The sequence below is a fragment of the Camellia sinensis genome, chromosome 11 (assembly GCF_055761805.1).
Source record: "Camellia sinensis isolate YWXY chromosome 11, ASM5576180v1, whole genome shotgun sequence".
Taxonomy (NCBI): domain Eukaryota; kingdom Viridiplantae; phylum Streptophyta; class Magnoliopsida; order Ericales; family Theaceae; genus Camellia; species Camellia sinensis.
The window spans coordinates 171159629-171179831 of record NC_138971.1 but is presented as its reverse complement, the minus strand read 5'-3'; the positions used below and the strand labels follow the sequence as shown (position 1 = coordinate 171179831).

The window sequence follows — 20203 nt, the reverse complement described above, 5'->3', positions numbered from 1 at the left end:
GTATTTGATGTATTTCAAGTGGTCTCATACAAAAACTATAAACATATATACAAAAATTTTAAAAATAGGGAATTCGTGGCTCACTCACAAAGGTTTGTCGGTAAGAGTTGAGATACTCTATGCCCAATTTTAAAACACTCATAATTGTTGAATTATGTGACAAAAAAATACGTTAATCTAGATATATAATATAATAATTGTGAGTGTTTTAAAGCTAAAGACATATATATTTTGAGACAAATATTATGTGACTACTCACAAAGGCTTATTTACAATAGTCAAATATTCTATTCCCAAGTTTGTCTATCATTTTGTCTCAATAGACTCATTACCGTTGGATTATGTGATAATGAGATACAAAAATATTGAGATATAATTCAATAATTATGAGTGTTTTGAGACAGAGAACATATAAGAGTTCGATTAATTATTTGTTTTTTCAATTACATAAGCTACTCAAAAGATTAAATTAAAAAAGTAAAAAAAATTATATATGTATATTCTTGCATCAATCATAAGGATATTCTTGCATCAAATCACCGGAAATTCCAATATTCAACCTCAGACTAAACAAAATATAGTTCCAACTTCCAACTAAAAAAAGCATGGGAATTAACTAACTACCAGCCATGAAAGTAACTATCATTGTATGTGTATATATATCTAGTTAACTACTATATATAGTTCTATGTATATAATTGTATCAAACACTTTCTATCTGCTCCCCCAATTGGTTATCTACTATCATCAAACATCATCACCTGATTTTAAACACCAATCGATACGTATTAGTATTTTCGACTTTTGATATGAACATTCATGATCAATATATCAATTGATGTTGTCTGATATTAGCTTCAGATCAATGCTTTTCTTGTCAACTTTTTTCTATCCAGCCAGGTCATGAAGCAATTGCGCACCCATTAAATTCCTGTAAGGCAAATTCTGAACTTCACCATCCAAGATTGAATACTGAACTTGCTGGCAATCTTCCATATGATCTCTACCATAGAAAAGAGAGTTTTGAGATGGCGGCGAGAACGCTAAGCTCACCCCACCCCCACCGTGCTGCTGCAATCCCAACGTCAAAGTCACACCACCACCACCACCACCACCACCACCCTGGTGGTTGTAGGTTGAGAAGTCCAACTCCGCTGCACTAAACGTGTCGGCGACTCTACCAAAACTGTGGTGGGGGTGGTGAGGCGGCTGATTTGGAGGGTTTTTAGTGTGATTGGTGTCATTTTTTTCTGGGTTGTTGTTGATGATGGAAGAGAGACACTCGGAATCGATCTGAACGACTTGGTTTGGTGTGGGTTTTCGATCGTCGGGATGGGTTTGGTCAGGGATCCGGCCATTGTTGTTGTCATCTGAGGAGGCCACGTTGATGTTGTTGTTGTGTTGTTGTTCTTTTGTTTCTTCGAAGTACATCTCTTCCACCATGGGTTTCCATAGCCTCACTCTTGCGTTAATGAACCAATTTGATACCTGTACAAACATGAAATAACATTAACCAAATTCATTACTTTATGCATGTGTTCAAATTCTCTCAAACTTAAATTTGAAACCCTTCATGTTATACTCCCATCCTCTCATTTTATTTATCTATCATTCTATTTTTAGTTGTTCCAAAATGAATGTCTATTTTAAAAAAAATTAAAGCTTTAAATTTAATTTTTTTTAAAATTGTCTATTGTAATTAATTATAAATATATTTAAAAATGAGAATAAATGGGGTATTTTAGGAATTAATGTAATGATTACATATGTACTTACAGTCCTAAGATTTAAGGGGCCCAAGGCGACCTTCGGAAATTGGGCATTTCTTACATAAAAAAAAAAAAAAAAAAGGTTGATGGATAAAACGATAAGTTACAATAATTTTTTTATTTATTTGTAGTCACAAAAAAATTTACTTACAACAACTTCTTCATCAACCAAACATGAACTTTTTATTTGTTTCTTGCTACCAAAAACTTTATCAAGCGCTCCCAATTGAGATTGAATAAAATTTTCTAATTTTTGCTTCTTTTTCCTTTTTTCACATCCAAAAAAATACTTCCTAGGAGGCATGAGTACTCTATATAATCACAAATCCAAAAATTTTCTAATTTTCAGAAATTTTCTAATGTTTATACTTCCAGAAATTTTCTAATATACTTCAGAAATTTTCTAATGTTTATTTTCTTTCAGTGACCCATGTTCTTAGCCTCAGTGGGTATTATAAATTATAATGTGTTTCTTGTTTTTTGCCCCATGTCAGTTGAGCCTCTAATTTGTCATGATATATTTTGTTTTTTTAGGCCCCATATACAATTGGGTTTATAGTATTTGAATTTTTTTTTTTATATCTAAAACATAAAATCATATTTTAGAGCCCTATTTTTAGCTCAAATCTGGGAACCCAAGGCGCAGGCCTCTTTGGCCTACCCTCAAGGCCGGCCTGTGCACTTAAAAAATTAGAATTTCAAAAAACGACTATCAAAATGGGACATAGAGGGTATGTATAAGCCTAATTATATATTACAGAAACGAAAATGATTTGCAAAATTGGGGGGGGGGGGGGGAAAAAGTAATATTGCAGTGTCATTTTTGAAACAACAAATAAAAGTATACATGCAAGCGATAATTTAAAAATGTCAACGTTACATAATTCTGAATAAATTTTCTAGATAAAAAAAAATTGATTATAAATTTTAAAAAAAAATTAATTTCAATTCCACATCATTCTGGTTGAATTTTATGTATAAAAATTCAGTATATAAATATTTAGAGAAATTACAATTCAATGGTACCTTTTCAAAATAATTATAATTTTATAAAAAAATTAATACTTTAATTATTAAAACTTGTAGGAGTAAATTATACTATTAATCTGAACACTTTTCTTTTAAACTTACACTGAATCATTATTCCATGGAATTAATGCTTTAAAATTTATATCCAGCGTAATGATTACATATGTACTTAAAAAGTTAGAATTTCAAAAAAGACTATCAAAATGGAATATAGAAAGTATGTATAAGCCTAATTATATATTATGGAAAATGAAAAAAATTTGCTAAAAAGAAGAAAGAAAAAAAGAAAAGAAAAAAGGGATAGAATAATATCGAAGTGTTATTTTTGAAACAATAAATACAAGTATACATGAGAGCGGTAATTTTAAAAATGTCAACGTTACATAATTCTAAATAAATTTTCTAAAAAAAAAAAATTGATTATAAATATATATGTTTTTTTAAAAAAATTCAGTTCCACATCATTTTGGTTGAATTTGTTGTATACAAATTCAATATATAAATATTTGGAGAAATTACAATTCAGTGTACCTTTTCAAAATAATTACAAATTTATAAATAAATAAAAAATCAACACTTTAAGTTTTAAAACTTACTATAAATTTTACTATTAATTTAAATAACTTATAAATTTTTCTATTAATTTAAATACTTTTCTTTTAAATTTATACTGAATTGTTATTTTTTTTCATGAAATTGTTAACGGGTAATAGTAGAGAGATGGATGTGGACAGTGGCGGAACTAGGAAACTAAATCAGAAGGGACACTTATTGATTACAACTTTAATTTTTTTTTTTCATAACAACAATAAGAAGATAATAATAATTTTTGAATTAATATTAAGTACAAAAACTTAAATAAATTATTACAAAAGTATTTCACATAAAATTTTACAATTAATTTCGAATAAAATAAAAAAAAAAAAGTATTGCGTGTAACTAGTGTATCATGGACAATGTAAAAAAATTATATATTTAAGTCTTAAAATAAATTATATAATGGTAAGATAAATCAAATTTTTACAAAATTTGAGTAAAAATTTCATATAATAATGATATCACATCATTATTGACATATATATGATACCACCAACAAATAGTAAAACATATAAAAGTGAACTCTATATGCAAATATAACTAATACTCTAGTAATTTTTACGTAAATATAATGAAATTAATTATATTTGCATATCAATAATGATAGATATTATCTTTATATTGAGCTTTTTTTCACAATATTTTTATATATAAAAATATAATTTGTTGTAGTCATTTCATTTTCAATAGAGCAATCACTATTGTTTTCATAAATTTAAAAATACCTTAATATTTTATGTTAGATACTATTTTTGTTTAAAATTTTATTATATACATATGAAAAAAAAAAAAATTTCCGGGGGCACGTGACCCCCCGGTCACATGGTGGCTCCGCCACTGGATGTGGACATACCTGGCTTCTTGAAAGGCCTGTTTGGCGGGCTAAAATGTGCTTATCCACATCACTTGGGTACCTGCACAATTTTCATCAATCACACAAACACTACTTTACAACTTTTAACATTCCATACTGCAAATTGTACTTTTACCTGCAGCTAGAACTATGAAAACACTTGAGTGGACGAGAGAGAGAGAGAAAGAGAGATGGGTCCTATGTAATAAGTTGCAACATGAATCAAATACACAAAACAATTTATACACACACACACACATGGAATAGGATTGAAAACAACATGACAAATGGATATTGGAATCTGAATGATGGTGGGTAGATACTTCCAAAACAAGATGGGTTGTTTTTGCTAGCAAATTGATTAAGACTACTTCATATAACAACTTTCAGTACTGGTATTTCAACTTTAACGGGTGTTTCTCGCTGGTTTTGGATAAAACTTTTGGTTCTCAACCAAAAACATGTGTATTGTGGCACATGTACACCATTTAAATATCAACCGTTATTATCACCAAATACGTATTGAAATTTTAAATTTTTAATACTAACATTCTCTAATATATTGTCCGGTATTAATCAATATCAGCATTGTCAACATTGTCAATATGTTCCGCTAATATATTTCAAAGTCATTTTACTTGTAGTCAATTAATTTTGAATTAAATAAGTATACTCGAGAAAGCATCTTGATTTTATCAGTGTAAATATATCAAAAGGAAGGGAGAAGAGATTTACGGGTGTAGAAAATGCTCGAATAGCCAAGCTCGAAGCACCGACACCGATCTCTCTGGTAGCCCACGTTGTGGCCTCCATGGATGACTCTCCATCATGCTCATCTGCTGAAAAGCCCTCTGTTGTCTCAAACTCAGATCAAGAACCCTAAGTCTCGGCGTCTCACCTCTCGTGCCCCCCGGCACAACATTAGTATCATTCTCCCCCATGGCCTTCTTGGTGACCCGAATCTGACCCACAATCCCATCTCTCAGACACCTAAAATGCCTTGACATGGCCTTCGAAGCTAACGCTGAGTAAACCACTGCAGCCCCATTGCCCGCCACTGCCTCAAAAGATGACACCACGGCCTTCATTTGATCACAGTAGTGTCTGTATCTTCTGCCCACCTAAGAGAAAAACAAATGGTTGCAAGTTTTTGTCAATGAAAGTTTGAGAATTTTACAGCATAGAATACAAAAAGTTTGATAAAATGGAGGTAAAAATAGAGATTTCTGAAATTAAATGGAGTTGCCACAATTGTCACCATGTGGGCATTAATGAAAAGGCCCTCTCAGTCACTCAATTAGCTCACCATATCAAGTCTGCAAGGCCCCCCTCATCAATCAACCGTCCTTATTTCATAATGAACAACAGTGCCCTCTTTTAGGAGTCTATAGCGGCCATGATTTTAAATAAGATTATCGAAATATGTATTAGTATCGAAAAATACATGATACAGTTATATATAAGTTAAAAATCGAGTAGTATACCATTGAATTTCGATATTAAAAATTCAAAATTCCGATACATATGAGTCCAAATCTAAAACCTTCATATCAGGTGATATATGGGTAAGTATTAGTAACCGATCCATATAAATTGACAATATTGTCATATATCGGTTTTAGATATATGACAATATATAAACCGATATATCAATATATATCAATATTAAAATTTTAAATCCCAATACATATTGATTGATATTTAAAACCTTGATTGGTTGATATTGAATGTCTAAAATCTCAATATTGGCCTAGATGTATCATCGTATTGATGTTATTTAAAATCTTGATTAGTTGATATATTAGGGAATATCGATGTTGAAAGTCTGAAATCTCAATACAAACCCAGATGCATAATTGTATTAGCTGATATTTAAAACATTTTATATCAATTGTTGTTGAAAAAAAAAAAGAAAGAATGGGGGTGAAAATAAAAGCAAAATTAAGATTTATTTTGAAATATGAAAACAAATCAGACTGTTTGTATGTATGTACGTATGTATAGTATACCTCTTCAAGCATTGAAAACAGTCTTGCTTTTCGTTTCTGCAACTCCAGGAGTTCAAGGGTATGCAAAGTCTGCTTTTTGGAAGAAGAACTGCTTATATTCTCATCCTGCCACTGACTAGTTTTGTGGGGTGGCTTTATCTTTGGTTTAGGGTCTGTTTGATTTGTTCCAAGGTTACAGAACTCATTCAGAAGCTCCTGAGCAGGACCCAAGTACTTTGAATTCCTGATCTGAAACGCCCCATGGTGACGGTGATGATGATCAAGATTTGAATCTTTTCCCAAATACCCATCTTGAATCATGTGTTGATGTTGCTGAAAATTCATGGATTTGGCAAAGATTAACCCATCAGATGATCTATCATCTTCTTGTTGTCTGAGTTCAAAGGACTGTAACCCAATAGTTGAAGGATTGGTTGAACTGAGCGAGAGTGAGAGTCCTTGGCTTGGCTTTTCATTTCCTTCACATGGAAACACACACCTCATAGATGAATCATCAACAATGAATCTGTTTTGCTCATGCCAAGCTGTTGATTCTGAAGCAACCATCAAATTCTCACTATCCGATAACACCCCGGGTGTGAAATCGGGCTTGTTGAACCCATCACCACCACCGCCACCGCTGGTTTTGGCGAAGAAGCCTTTCCACATGGCGGAGTTGGTGTCGGTGTCATGATTCTTTGGTGGAGGAAACCCTATCATCTCCATGCCTGTGGTCAAGTTGTAGATCTCTGCGTTGTTGGACTCAAAGCTTTGTAATTGTAACTCGTGGTTCAACAGATCATGGGATTGAATGTTTGGGTTAGTAGATGAGACATCAGAGTAACAATAGCCAGAAGATGAGGCCATGTTTCTGGGTTTCTCTTCACCACCTTGACAAGTCATATGTAGCACAAATCTACTTGTTCTCTGCTTTCTTTTTCTTGTTCTTTCTTGATGTTGTTTTCCTTGCCTTTGTGTGGCTCTATATTCTGGTATTTAGTGGCCCTGCAACTAAAAACCCATCAAGATCCAATCAAAAAACCAAAAAGCCAACATTAAAATGAAGGTAAAGATCAAAAACTCTCTCTCCTTCTGTCTCGCTTTGATCGATCAAAAAGAAGAATTTACTTCAACCGATATGCCCTTAAGCATGTCCGTACATAACAAAGAAATCACACTTTAAATAATTGGACAATTAGTTAGTGAAATTGATTGCAAAAGAGAGAAAACGATCTCCTTCTCGGGAGGTCTGTTTGATATTTAAAAACTGCTCAGCAACCGTTGGACACGTGAGGAATGTTGGAGCGAAATAGAAAAGTTTGGGTTAAGCTGGATCTTTATGTATCTATCTCTATATGAGAGAGAGAGAGAGAGAGAGAGAGAGAGAGGGGCGGGGGAGATAAAACTTACTTGGAGGAGAGTGGTCACTAGATGGTGGAGGAGGAGGAGGAGGAGGAGGAGATGGTGGTGGTGGGGAGAACTGGGCCTCCCTTTTGTTTTGTTTTTTTTTTCTTCTCAGACTTGTACTCTTAATGAACCAACATGACATGGTGCCATGAAAACCAACCTAGGAAGGAAGATGAAGAAATAAAAGATCATCATCAGATAGGGGTTGGTGCTGGTGCGGATGACCTCCATCATTTGTTGTACATATATATGCCTCTCTCTCTCTCTCTCTCTCTCTCTCTCTCTCTCTCTCAAGAGTCAATGCAACCATGATATAAATACATCCAAAATACACTTCCTATAAATTCAATCCTCCCTCAATTATTTCACACCCTCCTTCAATTTAAAAACCCGAAAAATAATAAATTAATTAATAAAAATAATAGTAAAAATTAAAAATATATACTATAAAGAAATGAAATGAAACTGTCTGCTCTACAAAGTACTCATACTGGACCATGGAACTGAAAGAGAATCGTGATCGTCCTTTTGCACTACAGGCCGCCACATTCCAGGTTGACCCCTCAAGAAAATGTATACTAAAATTGTACTTGATGGGCATGGCCCAAGGTAGGCTCCACCCACGATTGTTATTGGGTAAAACAATACTTTTTTGATACATTTGAGTTATTCGGATCATAAAAATTCAAGTTATTAAACATTTTTGATTTTAACAGTCACTTAGTTAAAGCTTAGCAAGCCTAGCTCTGCAGTAGGCCCAATAGGGAACTTGCACCGGTCCAGGCTCAGTGGCGTTTAGACATGTGTCAGGTAGGGAGTTAGTCACATAGCAAATAAAGATTCCACAAAATTATTAAACACATACACCAAGCATTAAATGAGGTTATCATGACATTAAATGCAACAAAATCTCTCACTCCGGAACATAATGAAACCACCATGACTGATGACAAATAAACTATAGACTTTTGGTCAACGAAACAACTTGAATGTATAAGGAAGTGATTAGTAAGAGATATAGGGAAGTTTCTAAAAAACGTTTAAAAAACAAGTAATACTCTCTCTCTCTCTCTTTCTCTCCGACATCTCACAACTGTCTTTCTAAGTTATCATACTGACCACATTCCCATCTAACTAGATCGTTGGAAGGTCCACATGAAGGAGTCCTCTAATTTTTGAAACCTTTCTATTGGACTTGTTGCGGATGTGATAAAGAAGACGAAGGAAAGTTGACCTATAGAGTGTTTGGATCAATCCGATCCATATCCTGCCGACCAAACTGTATTATCAATACTCACCACAAATATATATATATATATATATATTCTTTTATCAAAAAAAAAATTATTGATAATAACAATGTACAAATACATTTGAATATTGTAAGATTTATATAGAATGGATTTGGACTAATGTTTCTCGTAAAAATAGTAGGCAAGTGGTATCATTGAAATGTATATATTTATTTACTAGTCAAAGAGAAATTCAGTAGGCCATTCATGTAAAATTAAATAATTTAATAATTATATCAAATTTGTATTCTCAAAATAGACAAGTATGATATTGAAAGAGTTTGGTTATGTTTGGCATGGGTTTGTTTAATATTTTGGTCATAAAAAAATAAAATAAGTTGAAAAGTTAATAAAACAATATGTCACATTCAAATTATAATCATTTCATTTTTTCTCTCATAAAAATAAAAAAGTTCAAAAAGTCTATCCTAAATGAAGCCTTTTAACTACAAGTTAAAAAAATCAAAAAACTAACCCACATTCCAAACAAAAACTTTATTTTTTTAAAAAACAAAATTATGTAATTACAATTATTAAGGGTGTGTTTGGTAACATTTACGTTTTCAGTTTATATTTATAAAAATTTTATAAATTGATTTTTGTTTATTTTCTGTTTATTTTTAGAAAAGCATAAACTACAAACGCGTTTGGTAATTGACAAAATATTTAAAAAAATTTAAAAATATAAAAAAGAGTGAGAAATGACAAGTAGTGGCAAGTGGCGGCGGAAGATGGTGGTGGAAAGTGGTGACGGTGGGTGGTGGGTAGCTGGTGGTGGTGGGTGGTGGCGGGTGGGTGGTAGTGGTGGGTGGTGGGTGATGGTAGCGGGTGGTGGGTAGTAGCGAGTGGGTGGTGGTAGTGGTGGTGGTGGCGGCGGGTAGTGGTGGCAGGCGGGTGGCAGATGGGTGGTGATGGTGGGTGACGGCAGCGGGTGGTGGGTGGTAGCGAGTGGATGGTGGTGGTGGCAGGTGGTGGTGGTGGGTGGTGGTGGTAGTGGTGGATGGGTAGGTGGGTGACGGTGGCGGGTGGTGGGTAGTGGCGAGTGGGTGGTGGTGGTGGTGGTGGCGGGGGGTAGTGGTAGCAGGTGGGTGGCGGATGGCGGGTGGTGGCGAGTGGGTGGTGGCTGGTGATGGTGGGTGGGTGGGTGACGGTGGCGGGTGATGGGCGGTAGCGAGTGAGTGGTGGTGGTGGCAGGTGGGTGGCGAATGGTGGGTGGTGGCGGGTAGGTGGCAAGTGGTGGTGGTGGTGGGTGAGTGGGTGACGGTGACAGGTAGTAGGTGGCAGTGAGTAGGTGGTGGTGGTGGGTGGTGGCAGGTGGGTGGTGGGTGGGTAGCGGGTGGGTGGTAGGTGATGGTGGTGGCGGGTGGGTGGCAGGTAGCTGGTAGTGGCAGGTGGGTGGTGAGTGGTGGTGGCAAGTAGGTGGCAGTTGGTGGTGTGGGCGGTGGATAGTAGTGGCAGGTGGTGAGTGGTGGCGGGTGGATGGCAGGTAAGTGGTGGGTGGTGTGGTGGTGGTGGTGGTGGTGGCGGGGGGTGGGTGGTGGTGACAAGTGGGTGGCAAGTGGCTGGTAGTTGCAAGTGGCTGGTGAGTAGTGGTCGCAGGCGGTGGTGGGGGTGGGTGGTGGGTGGTGGTGGCAGAAGACGGTGGTGAAAAATGGTGGCGGGTGATGGTTAGTGTTGGGTAGTAAAAAAAAATTGAAAACTCAAAATAGAAACATATTTTTTAGCCAAATTTATAAACTGAGACTACTGATTTATAAATCAAAAATTTTATCAAACAAATTTTTATTTGAATTTTTTAAATTTTTGTAAATATGAATAAAAAACTGAAAATATAAATATTACCAAACGACACCTAAATTAATTTAATTTTTTTTTATTAATGACTTATAAAATTACAAAATAAACTATTCAAATCAACCGAATAAGACTCATAATGAATCTTGTACGTCCAACCACACCAATCAGAACTTCCCTCTAGAATTTTCTTTCTAAGATCAGTTGTGTATTACATGTTTGGACTTTTCTTAAGTGTGCCTTGCATATGGTATGCAAGGCATTTACGACCTTACATTTACACCTATGGTGTAAACAATAATGCTCAACCTTACATTTACACCTTGCATATGGTGTGCAACCGTAAGGGGGTTGCACACTTAAACATTACCCTGCATGTTTTGTTGATTATTTTATATCACTTCTTTATTTTCAGTAATTTTTTTAATAATTATTTTTAAATAAAAAAATCTATTATAGGTGACCAAAAAAACAAAAATTAACTTTACGTGGTCACTCTTTTTCCAAAAATACTTTTCAGAAAATTTTATTTTTTTATTTTTCATATTTTTTTATTTTTATTGAATTTTTTTAATATTTTAAGTAATTTTTTTTACTTTTTAGACATACCTAACATAAATATACCTAAAAAATAAAAAAATATATATTGTGAAAAAAATCTTTTAAAAATTTACTAAATACCAAAAATACAAAAAAAAAATATGAAAATTCAAACATTTTTTGTATTTTTTAATTTTTTAAAATATTTTTTCATAATTTTTTTACTTTTTAAATATATCTAAGGATTCGTTTAGGAAGTGGGTTGGTTTTTTTACTATTTTAGTTTGGGGTTAAAAAATCTCGTTTGAGAAGGACTTTTTGATTTTTTTGACTTTTTTAGATTTTTTGTAAGAGAAAAATGTAATGATTATTGATTAAATGTGATATTTTATCTTATTAAGTTAAAATAGCCTATTTTGTCTAATATGATTATTTTAGCCGTAACCCATCTTTCCAAACAAATCCTAAGTAAGGTGAATCTAAAAAAATTAAAAAAAAATATTTAAAATTTTAAAAATTTAAAAATATTTACTAAAAATATAAAAATAAAAAAAAACTTAACTTTTAAAAAATTTAATCTAAACAATTCAAACCATACAGATTGAGTAATGTGTATTTCTCTTTTTTTTATACCTATCTCTAAAAAATAAAATATATTAGTTACATTTGGGGTCAATAATTTCGATGATCGTAGCAATATTGATCTGTGTAAGTTTGGAGGACTCAAATCCCAAGAACTGAGGCATAAGGCAGAGTAGTTTGCAGACCTTTTCAGATGGTTTTTTCAGCGCTATATTCATCCAACTAAAAACACAATCACTAATAACATTAATACATTAAAAAAAAAAAAAAAAAAAACACAACTCCAAAATCAAAACATCACATCATTAATAGCGAAACCCACTGTCACCTAATTAGTGGGAGCACTAATTAGTGCTCTCAAGCATTTTTCTTCTCGCTATCTTTGGTATGACAATTATTTTAAGTTAAGTTTGGCTAAACTAAAAAAGTGCATTTATTTTATCTTTTTATTTTTTTAGGTCACATCAATAACATCTTCTCTCTATTTTTTTTACACATAATATAAGAAAAGTCAAAAAGTGCACTTATTTAGTCTTCCCAAACTTGGCCTTATTTTATTTTATATTTTTTTTTACTATTTTAATTATAAAAGATAAATAAATTAAAAAATTAATAAAATAAAATATCACATAATATTAAAAATTTTAGAGTGTGTTTGGTTTATGTTTATAGAGTAGTTTTTGTGATAAAAAGTACGAAAACTTATTTGGTTTGTTTTTTTTTTTTAAATGGTTTTGAAAAATTGTTTTGGAGAAAATTTTTTAAAAAAAGTGATTGATTTGATGTGTATAAAAGAGATAGTGATTTTGGAAAAAACCCAAACAAAATTTTGGATTTTTTTTTTTAAAAATTTGTTTGGTTTGATTACTCGTGAAAATTTGTATGTAGAGAATTTTTTTCAAAATTTTTTCTGAAAAACAAACCAAATAAGGCCTTAGTCTCTTTTAGATTAAAATTCATAAAAATACAAAATATGCTAAAATAGCTAATAAGATAAAATGTCACCTTAAACCCATAATCATTTTTTTTTCACAAACATCACATTTAATTATAAAAAAATTCAATCATCTTTCTAAACATAAAAAAATTTTAGTCTACTAAAATAACCAAATAATAAAATAGCAACTTTTCAAATACTCACATAATCATTTCATTTTTTTCTCTTACAAAAATTAAAAAAATCATAAAATTTATCTCAAACGAGACTTTTTAACTCCAAATTAAAATAATTAAAAAGTCAAAAAAAATCATTTTACATCCCAAATAAATGCTCTGTTGTTAGGTTTGTGTGGACCTGAAATTCTGATTTTTTTTAAAAAAAATCATAGAACTCCCAGTAGTTGAATGTGTTCTCTTTTTTAAGAGAGAGAGAGAGAGAGAGAGAGAGAAAAGAAAGAAAATGAAAATAGATGGGCAAATGTATGCGTTGTGTGCAAAATGTTTTCCCAAAATGAGAGAGTGGGAATGCCATGGGATGAGGTGGTCCATTTTCAATTTTATTTTTTTATTTATTTAACTAAAACCCCTGTTAAAGCACTCCTCCCACAGGTCCCCCCCCCCCTCTCTATCTCTCTCTCTCCCCTCTTTCTCTCTCTAAAAATGGGATCTTATCTCTTCTTTCCCAAATGGGCCAACTCCAAACACCTTGCATGACCATATCACAAAATAGTATTAGCAATATGGTCGTATATTAGTTAATATCAAATATTCTCAGCTGATCAAATTACAATATTAACAATTTAAACTTCAATACATAATCAATTAATATAACACGTTACGACGAATGTTTAAAATTTGATTTACACTCCAAAACATCTCACACGTTGGCTCATACACTCCATGTAACTTTGATCAAAAAAAGATTTGGACCCCCAATACCTTCATTGTTTTTTAATTGATTCAAATTTTATTTTATTTTTTTATTTTTTTTTCTGCCTTGCTCTCACAGCCTCCCATCTCCACATAGGGGACTGTGAGAGCAAGGGAAAAAAAAAAAAAAAAAAATTTGAGTCAATCTAAAAACAGTGAGGGTACTGAGAGTCCCAGCATTGTTGAACTTTGATATTTGTCTAGTTAATGCAAGTGGTCTTGTAACGAACATAAATATTGAGTATTTTCTTACAATAAATTAAGATTTCTAAGATAGAATTTTAGGGATAAATTCACTTTTTACCGTTGAAAGATTGTAATTGTCAAAAGTGTCATTTTATTTTTAAGGATGAATTTAGACATTTGATAATGAATTACTATCCTGTCAGGACCAAAATTTTATTTTAAAAAAAGTATACCATCTAGCATGAAATTATTTGGTTCTTAAAAATATATTTATTAGCAGCATTTTCAAATTTTTGTCACTAATGCTACGTTTGGTTGAGGAATTTGGAAAGGAACTTGGAAAGAAAAAGAAAAAGAGTAATGTTAGAAATCTTAAACATTCTACCTTTTCTATTTTTCTTTTCAAATCTCCCAACCAAATACAATTTAAGAATTTTTTTTATATTTTCTTTTACGTTTCGTGCCCACTCACATGATGAGTGGAATTGGACTCTAATTGTATTTTGCAACAAAACCTTTATTTTGATAGTGAAAAAGTTTAGTTCCTTAGTGATCAATTGTATTTTTGTTTTTCAATTTTTTTTTTTTTTTTGACATTTTTTGGTCAATGTTATTATAACATAATGAAGAACAAATGGGGACCACTACAAAAGTTTATAATGCCAAATGCCACTATTATATAGTTTTTATTTATTTTTTATAACATAGCGTTACGTAAACTCTCATATGGTTATGGATTTTATATGCTAATGGGTGCATGCATTTGTACACTGAATATGTGTTTGTTAGTCCCTCTTTATTCATCAATTGTTTTATCTTTATTATCCATTATGGATATGGATATAAATATGAATGGAAAGTGTTAAAAATTGTGACGCAACGGAATAAATCACACGAAACTAGATATCATTCTAGTAGACGAGAATTCTTGAATTCACAAGAACACCCTTGAATCCACAAGGAGATAGAAGAAAAGCTCTTTAAAATATTATTGAATGAATGAATAAAAGTTGTATAAAAGTTGTCTTTGCCATGAGATTTACATAGCTATTTATAATAAACAAAACCTAATACTTGTAGAAAAAATAATTCTAAAATAAACTAGGAAACTTAAATCAATACAAATTAGAAAACCTAAGAGAATAGAAAACTAGAATTCGAAACTATTTAAAAATCCTAGTCAAAATCTAATTTCAAAATAATAAAATTAAGAAACCTAATAATCCTAAAATATTTATACTAAGGCTAAGTTTGGGGACTTTAAAAAAAGTCAAAAAGTCAAAAAGTTACTCAAAAAGTTAAAAAGTTAACACTATTCACCAAAAGTCAACAATTACGGCTGCACAACTCCCAATTTAAATTTTTCCCTACAAATCAATTTTTACAATTTTTTATTATACATTTTTCAATAAAAAGTCAAAAAGTTAACCCAAACATCCATATTTTCAACCTCAATTTTTTAGTCCAAAAAGACAAAAAGTACACTTTTTTAGTCTTCCCAAACTTGGCCTAAATTACAAGAATCCTAATAATATATCAAAACTAAAAACATAAAAATTCTTAAAATCTTGTCCTGAAAATCTTGTCCTACATCAGACTCCTCTTCTTTGAAAGAACTCGCCCTCGAGTTCATATTAGAGATCTGGCATCTTCTATGCCAAATAAAGAGATGTTTTGAATATTTCAGTTGCTTGCCCCTCTTCCAAAAGTTGTATATAGGAAAGTTTTCTTTCTGAAGGTTCTTCTCTATATGCTTCAACTGGTTGACAAGATTAATTAGACAAGTATTGAAAATCAAATTAAATTGCTCCACACCAAGAAAATCAACCAAATTTACTTTATGTAGAACTTCCATGCTCTCTTGATGTTGCACCATCCCAAATTCAATTGATCCTTCAATTACCAACCTTGGAATATCAAGTGTAGTATCAACCAATTTCTTTGTTGCACATAGCGGTTGTATTATCTTTTCTTCTATTTTCTCTTTGTTATTGGGCTCAATCAGATCTCCTTCTTCTTCAATATTTTTATGATTTGTTTGTAAAACTTTCTCCCCAACATTCAAATTACCATGTGTTGACGCATTATCAACACTCAAACAAGACTTTGTATCTTCTTCATTAGTTTTACAACCATTCTCACCACAAATAATATTTTGATGCAAATTCTTTTCTTTTTCAAGTACAATTTCATGGCAATGTTTTACTAACTCCATGGACGTATCCTGATTTGTATATGACAATGAGAGGGGAGATTTGCACCTGACAGTACAGCCTAGCTACTTAACGCAGGGATTGGTAAACCTCGCGGTGCCAAGCTGTTCTCTCAATTGGTGTGGCCTCCCGGCCTGTCGTGCATTGTCGAGTTAGATTGACCGGTCAGACATGGGATAAGATCTGGCCGTGCTAAGATCTGTTAAACATTCGGCTGGGCACGCGGTGGTGTGAAACAACCGAGCTAAGGGCAGCCCGAGCATGACCAAGGACAGGCGAGGGCCGGCATGCCCCCGATCGGTTAGCCGAGATGGCCGGACTTCATGCGACCTAGAACGATGGTAGAGCGAGGGAAGGCCGGCATGCTCCACAGCCGGTCTGTTAGGATGGACCGGTCACGAGTAGCTCAGCCATGAGAATCAGACTTTCGCTTCTTCCGACAGGTCGGCGAGACACAGCTCGGTTGTGTTGCTTGTGGTGGCAATTCTCCACGAGGGATAGGCCAGTCGTGGTACTCTGATTAAGTGCGCCACCTGGGCCAATGGCGTGAGGGAGAGGAAATCTACTCCAGGCACGCGTCAATACTGTTGAGCAGTTCTGCGTGTACTGGTTGGAGGACTAGGCCTTTACACGCGTAAAGTGGTGAGAGGCGAGCACTGCTACCTGTCCAAGAAAGGACAACAGAGGTAAGGCGCGCACAATCCTGAAGGTGCATAGCCAGCCTAAAAATAGGAGCGGAAGATGAACGTTAGAGGTATGCAACTTCATGCCATCAAAAACACACACTCTCTCTCTAACAGCCTTTTTCTTCCTCAAGTGATCTAACTTGATCGTCGGAGGGTCTATCCGGCAAACCACTGCTAGACAGCTCACCGTTTCTGTGTTGCCAGGTTCGACGCCGTCACATAAAGCTTGAATCCAAGGAGTACGGAAAGCAGAGGATATTTCACCCCCGTACAATTGGCGCCGTTTGTGGGAAGTCTTTGATACTCAAACCTTTCTCTTCAAGCTCCTTCGATCATTTCCATGGCCAACAACGACGAAGCCCTGTTGTCCATCGTCGATGGCGTCACACCAGAGTATGTCCGACAGAGAGAAGGCCCCCCGAATGTTCCAGCTATGGCGGGCCTAGAAACTTCTTCACGAGGTGCGCGAGACAAGCGCGTAAGGAGTACCGATCGCTCGAAGAGTCCAGAAGGCCGTTGGCGGCGGGGGGAGTCCCGTGCGCAGCGCTTGGAGCACAAACTCAAGGACCAGGACACCCTCATTCGAAAGATGGCGGCTGAAATAGAGATACTGAAACGCCAGATTAAGGGGAAGGGTGTTGCTGGAGAGGGCAACCTCAGTGAGCGCACCCCGTCTCCTCGTTCTAGCAGTCACCGCCAGGAAAGAATGCACTCCCTTTCTATCACCAGAAACTACGGAGTTGGAGACTCTGAACCAAGGGAGAGCAGATCCTTCACTCATGACAGCACTTACCGTCCCTCACACCCGTCAACGACGTCGCGGTACTCTTTTTTCACCCGTTCTGGAGACTTGAGGGATGTGTTGGAAGAGAGGGCGCGCTGGAGGGAAACCCAGAGGTTGCCGGTGTTGCAGAGGTTGAGCACCCAATTCCATTATAGCAAGGAGGTGGTAATGCCAGCACCCAGGGTGGTGGCCCCTGCGCCAGTGGACAAAGAGCTGGCAAGACTTACCGCCACGCCGCTGTCCCCAGAAATCGAGAGTACACCACTCCCTGTCGGATTTCACCAACCTAAGTTCACCTTGTATGACGGCAAGACGGATCCATACATGCACCTGAGTCATTACCGGCAAGTAATGGCTGGCCACCAGCGCAATGACGCCCTAATGTGCCTCATATTCCCAGCAAGCTTGGGAGAACTGGGCCTGAAATGGTTCGAAAGGCTTCCAAAGGGGAGTATCGAGGGGTGGCAGCAACTAGCGGAAGCTTTTGTCACCAGATTCAAAACCAACACTCGAACACCGAAGGAGGTCGACCATTTCCTGGGCGTCAAGATGGAATCTGGAGGTTCATTGAAGGCATACAACACGAGGCACTAGGAAACCTACAATGAAATCCTCGACTGCCCTACCAATCTGGCGATCACTCAATACAAGAGGGGTCTCCCAGTCGGACATAGATTGCGAGACTCGCTCACGATGCATCAGCCTACAACCATGGAGTCTTTGATGCAGCGAATCAATGAGCACATTCGTGTGGAGGATGATGCCGCCTCCGCGACCGAGAAGGCTAATCCGGTCGTGGCCGACAGAAAGGTCGCAGGGAAGGTTCACTCGGTCGGGTAAGAGGATAACCGCCCAAACGACCGGTCAAAAGATCAATGTCGTGGTTCAAACCGTGACGATAGAAATAAAGGTCGCAGAAACGACCAAGCTGACGCTCTCCGTGATGCAGAGGAGGATGCCAAGAGAAAATTGAAGGCACGGACTGGAATCACCACGGTCTTCAAAATCCCTATCTACCGCATCTTGAGTGAGATCTGAGGAGAGCCTTTTGTCCGCTGGTCGGCCAAGTTAGGGAGTGCACAAAGAGGCTTCAACTCAAGATTTCAATGTACCTTCCATGAAGAATGGGGGCACCGAACAGAGGACTGCTTGCCACTCAAACAACACTTGGAGGAGTTGGTGGCAGCGGGGCATCTTGACCAGTACATAGATTGGGGCATGAAAGCTGCCCCGCAGGGACAGATCGAGCCAAACAGCCTGGCTGCCCTTGAGGCAGCGCCCTAAGGCGTGATCAATGTCATCCATGGCATCATTGAACCAGCCAGGGTCTGCGAGCTAAGAAGGATGATTAAGAAAGCCGAGCACATAAGGGAAGTGCTCTCCGTTCAGCTCGCTGTGAAGAAAGGAAAGACCGAAGAGAAGGACATCCGTACCTTTTCGAGCAGGGATTTGGAGCGGATCCAGATGCCCCACAATGATGCCCTAGTGGTAACTCTTCACGTTAAAGACTTTGACATCAAACGGATCTTGATCGACCAGGGGAGTTCGGTCGAAATCATGTATTATGACGCGTTCAAACAAATGAAGTTAGAGGACAAGGACTTGGCCCCTGCGACGTCTCCGTTGGTTGGGTTCAACTCTTAGCCGGAATGGCCGGTAGGGAAGATTATATTGCCTGTCAAAGCGGGTTCAGTCATAAAGCAAGTGGAGTTCTGGGTGCTTAAAGTACCATCCACCTACAACTTGATTTTGGGCAGGGGATGGTTGCACGCCATGCAAGCAGTAGCGTCGACTTACCATCAGGTTTTGCGCTTCCCGGCGTCAACCAGACAAATAGAAGAAGCTTAGGAAGATTAGGTGATGGCAAAACAATGCTTCGTTGCGGTAAATGGCAGTCAAACAGCCAAGGGGTTTGTCCAAATGATTGAAGGACCCGAGAGAAAGGAGGTCCTTAAATGCGCAAGAAGAAAGGCCGAGAAAAAATCGGTCGAGGATTTGGAAAAAGTGCGCATCGACGAGAACGACCCAACTAAGTTCTTCCTCTTGGGATCGTCTTTATCTAGCGCCGAGCGGTTAGATTATGTCAACTTCTTGGTTTTTAATTTGGAGGCTTTTGCGTGGACGCCTTACGACATGCCTGGCGTCGACCCCAGCTTTATTTGCCACCAATTGAATGTCTTCCCTAAAGCCCGGCCAGTCATTCAAAGGACTCGCCGCTCGGCTCTGCACTATGCCGAGGTAGTGGCAGAAGAGGTCAAAAACTTGTTGGAAGTAGGGGTGATAGAAGAAGTGCAATACCCTCGATGGATATCCAACACGGTAGTTGTTCCGAAAAAGAATGGCAAATGGCGAGTCTGCGTTGACTACAAGACAGTCAACCGTGCATACCCAAAGAATAGCTTCCCCCTCTCTCGAATTGACCAGCTGGTAGACTTGACCGCTGGCCATCAGAGGTTTAACTTCCTGGATGCGTATTGCGGCTACCACCAGATAGCCATGTATGAACCGGATCGAGAGATCACATCGTTCACTACCCCTAGAGGCTTTTATTGTTATAAAGTCATGCCGTTCGGACTAAAGAACGCCGGGGCAACTTTTCAGAAGATGGTAACAA

The 20203-nt window shown here is 36.2% G+C and overlaps 1 protein-coding gene across 2 annotated transcripts; it reads right to left on the bottom strand.

Moving 5' to 3' along the window:
- Positions 1-503: 503 nt before the first annotated feature.
- Positions 504-7958, bottom strand: LOC114297730 (homeobox protein BEL1 homolog). Of its 2 annotated transcripts, none has more exons than XM_028242197.2 (5): positions 7647-7958; positions 6258-7247; positions 4984-5369; positions 4249-4309; positions 504-1488 (listed from the first exon to the last, which is right to left on the bottom strand). In XM_028242197.2, exons 2-5 carry the CDS (start codon positions 7137-7139, stop codon positions 889-891), a joined length of 1929 nt encoding a protein of 642 aa, XP_028097998.2. In that variant the 5' UTR covers positions 7140-7247; positions 7647-7958; the 3' UTR covers positions 504-888. The 2 variants fall into 2 exon arrangements, with proteins under 2 accessions (XP_028097998.2, XP_028097999.2); XM_028242198.2 differs by having other exon boundaries at positions 6258-7241; positions 7647-7953.
- Between the last annotated feature and the right edge of the window lie 12245 nt (positions 7959-20203).

Excerpts from the sequence above, each read along its gene's own strand:
- LOC114297730 (XM_028242197.2), bottom strand. The coding sequence starts at position 7,139 with ATGACTTGTCAAGGTGGTGAAGAGAAACCCAGAAACATGGCCTCATCT. Across the intron at positions 5,370-6,257 it reads TGTTTTCAATGCTTGAAGAG|GTGGGCAGAAGATACAGACA; the intron begins GTATACTATACA and ends TTTTTCTCTTAG. Across the intron at positions 4,310-4,983 it reads TTCGAGCATTTTCTACACCC|GTACCCAAGTGATGTGGATA; the intron begins GTAAATCTCTTC and ends AAAATTGTGCAG.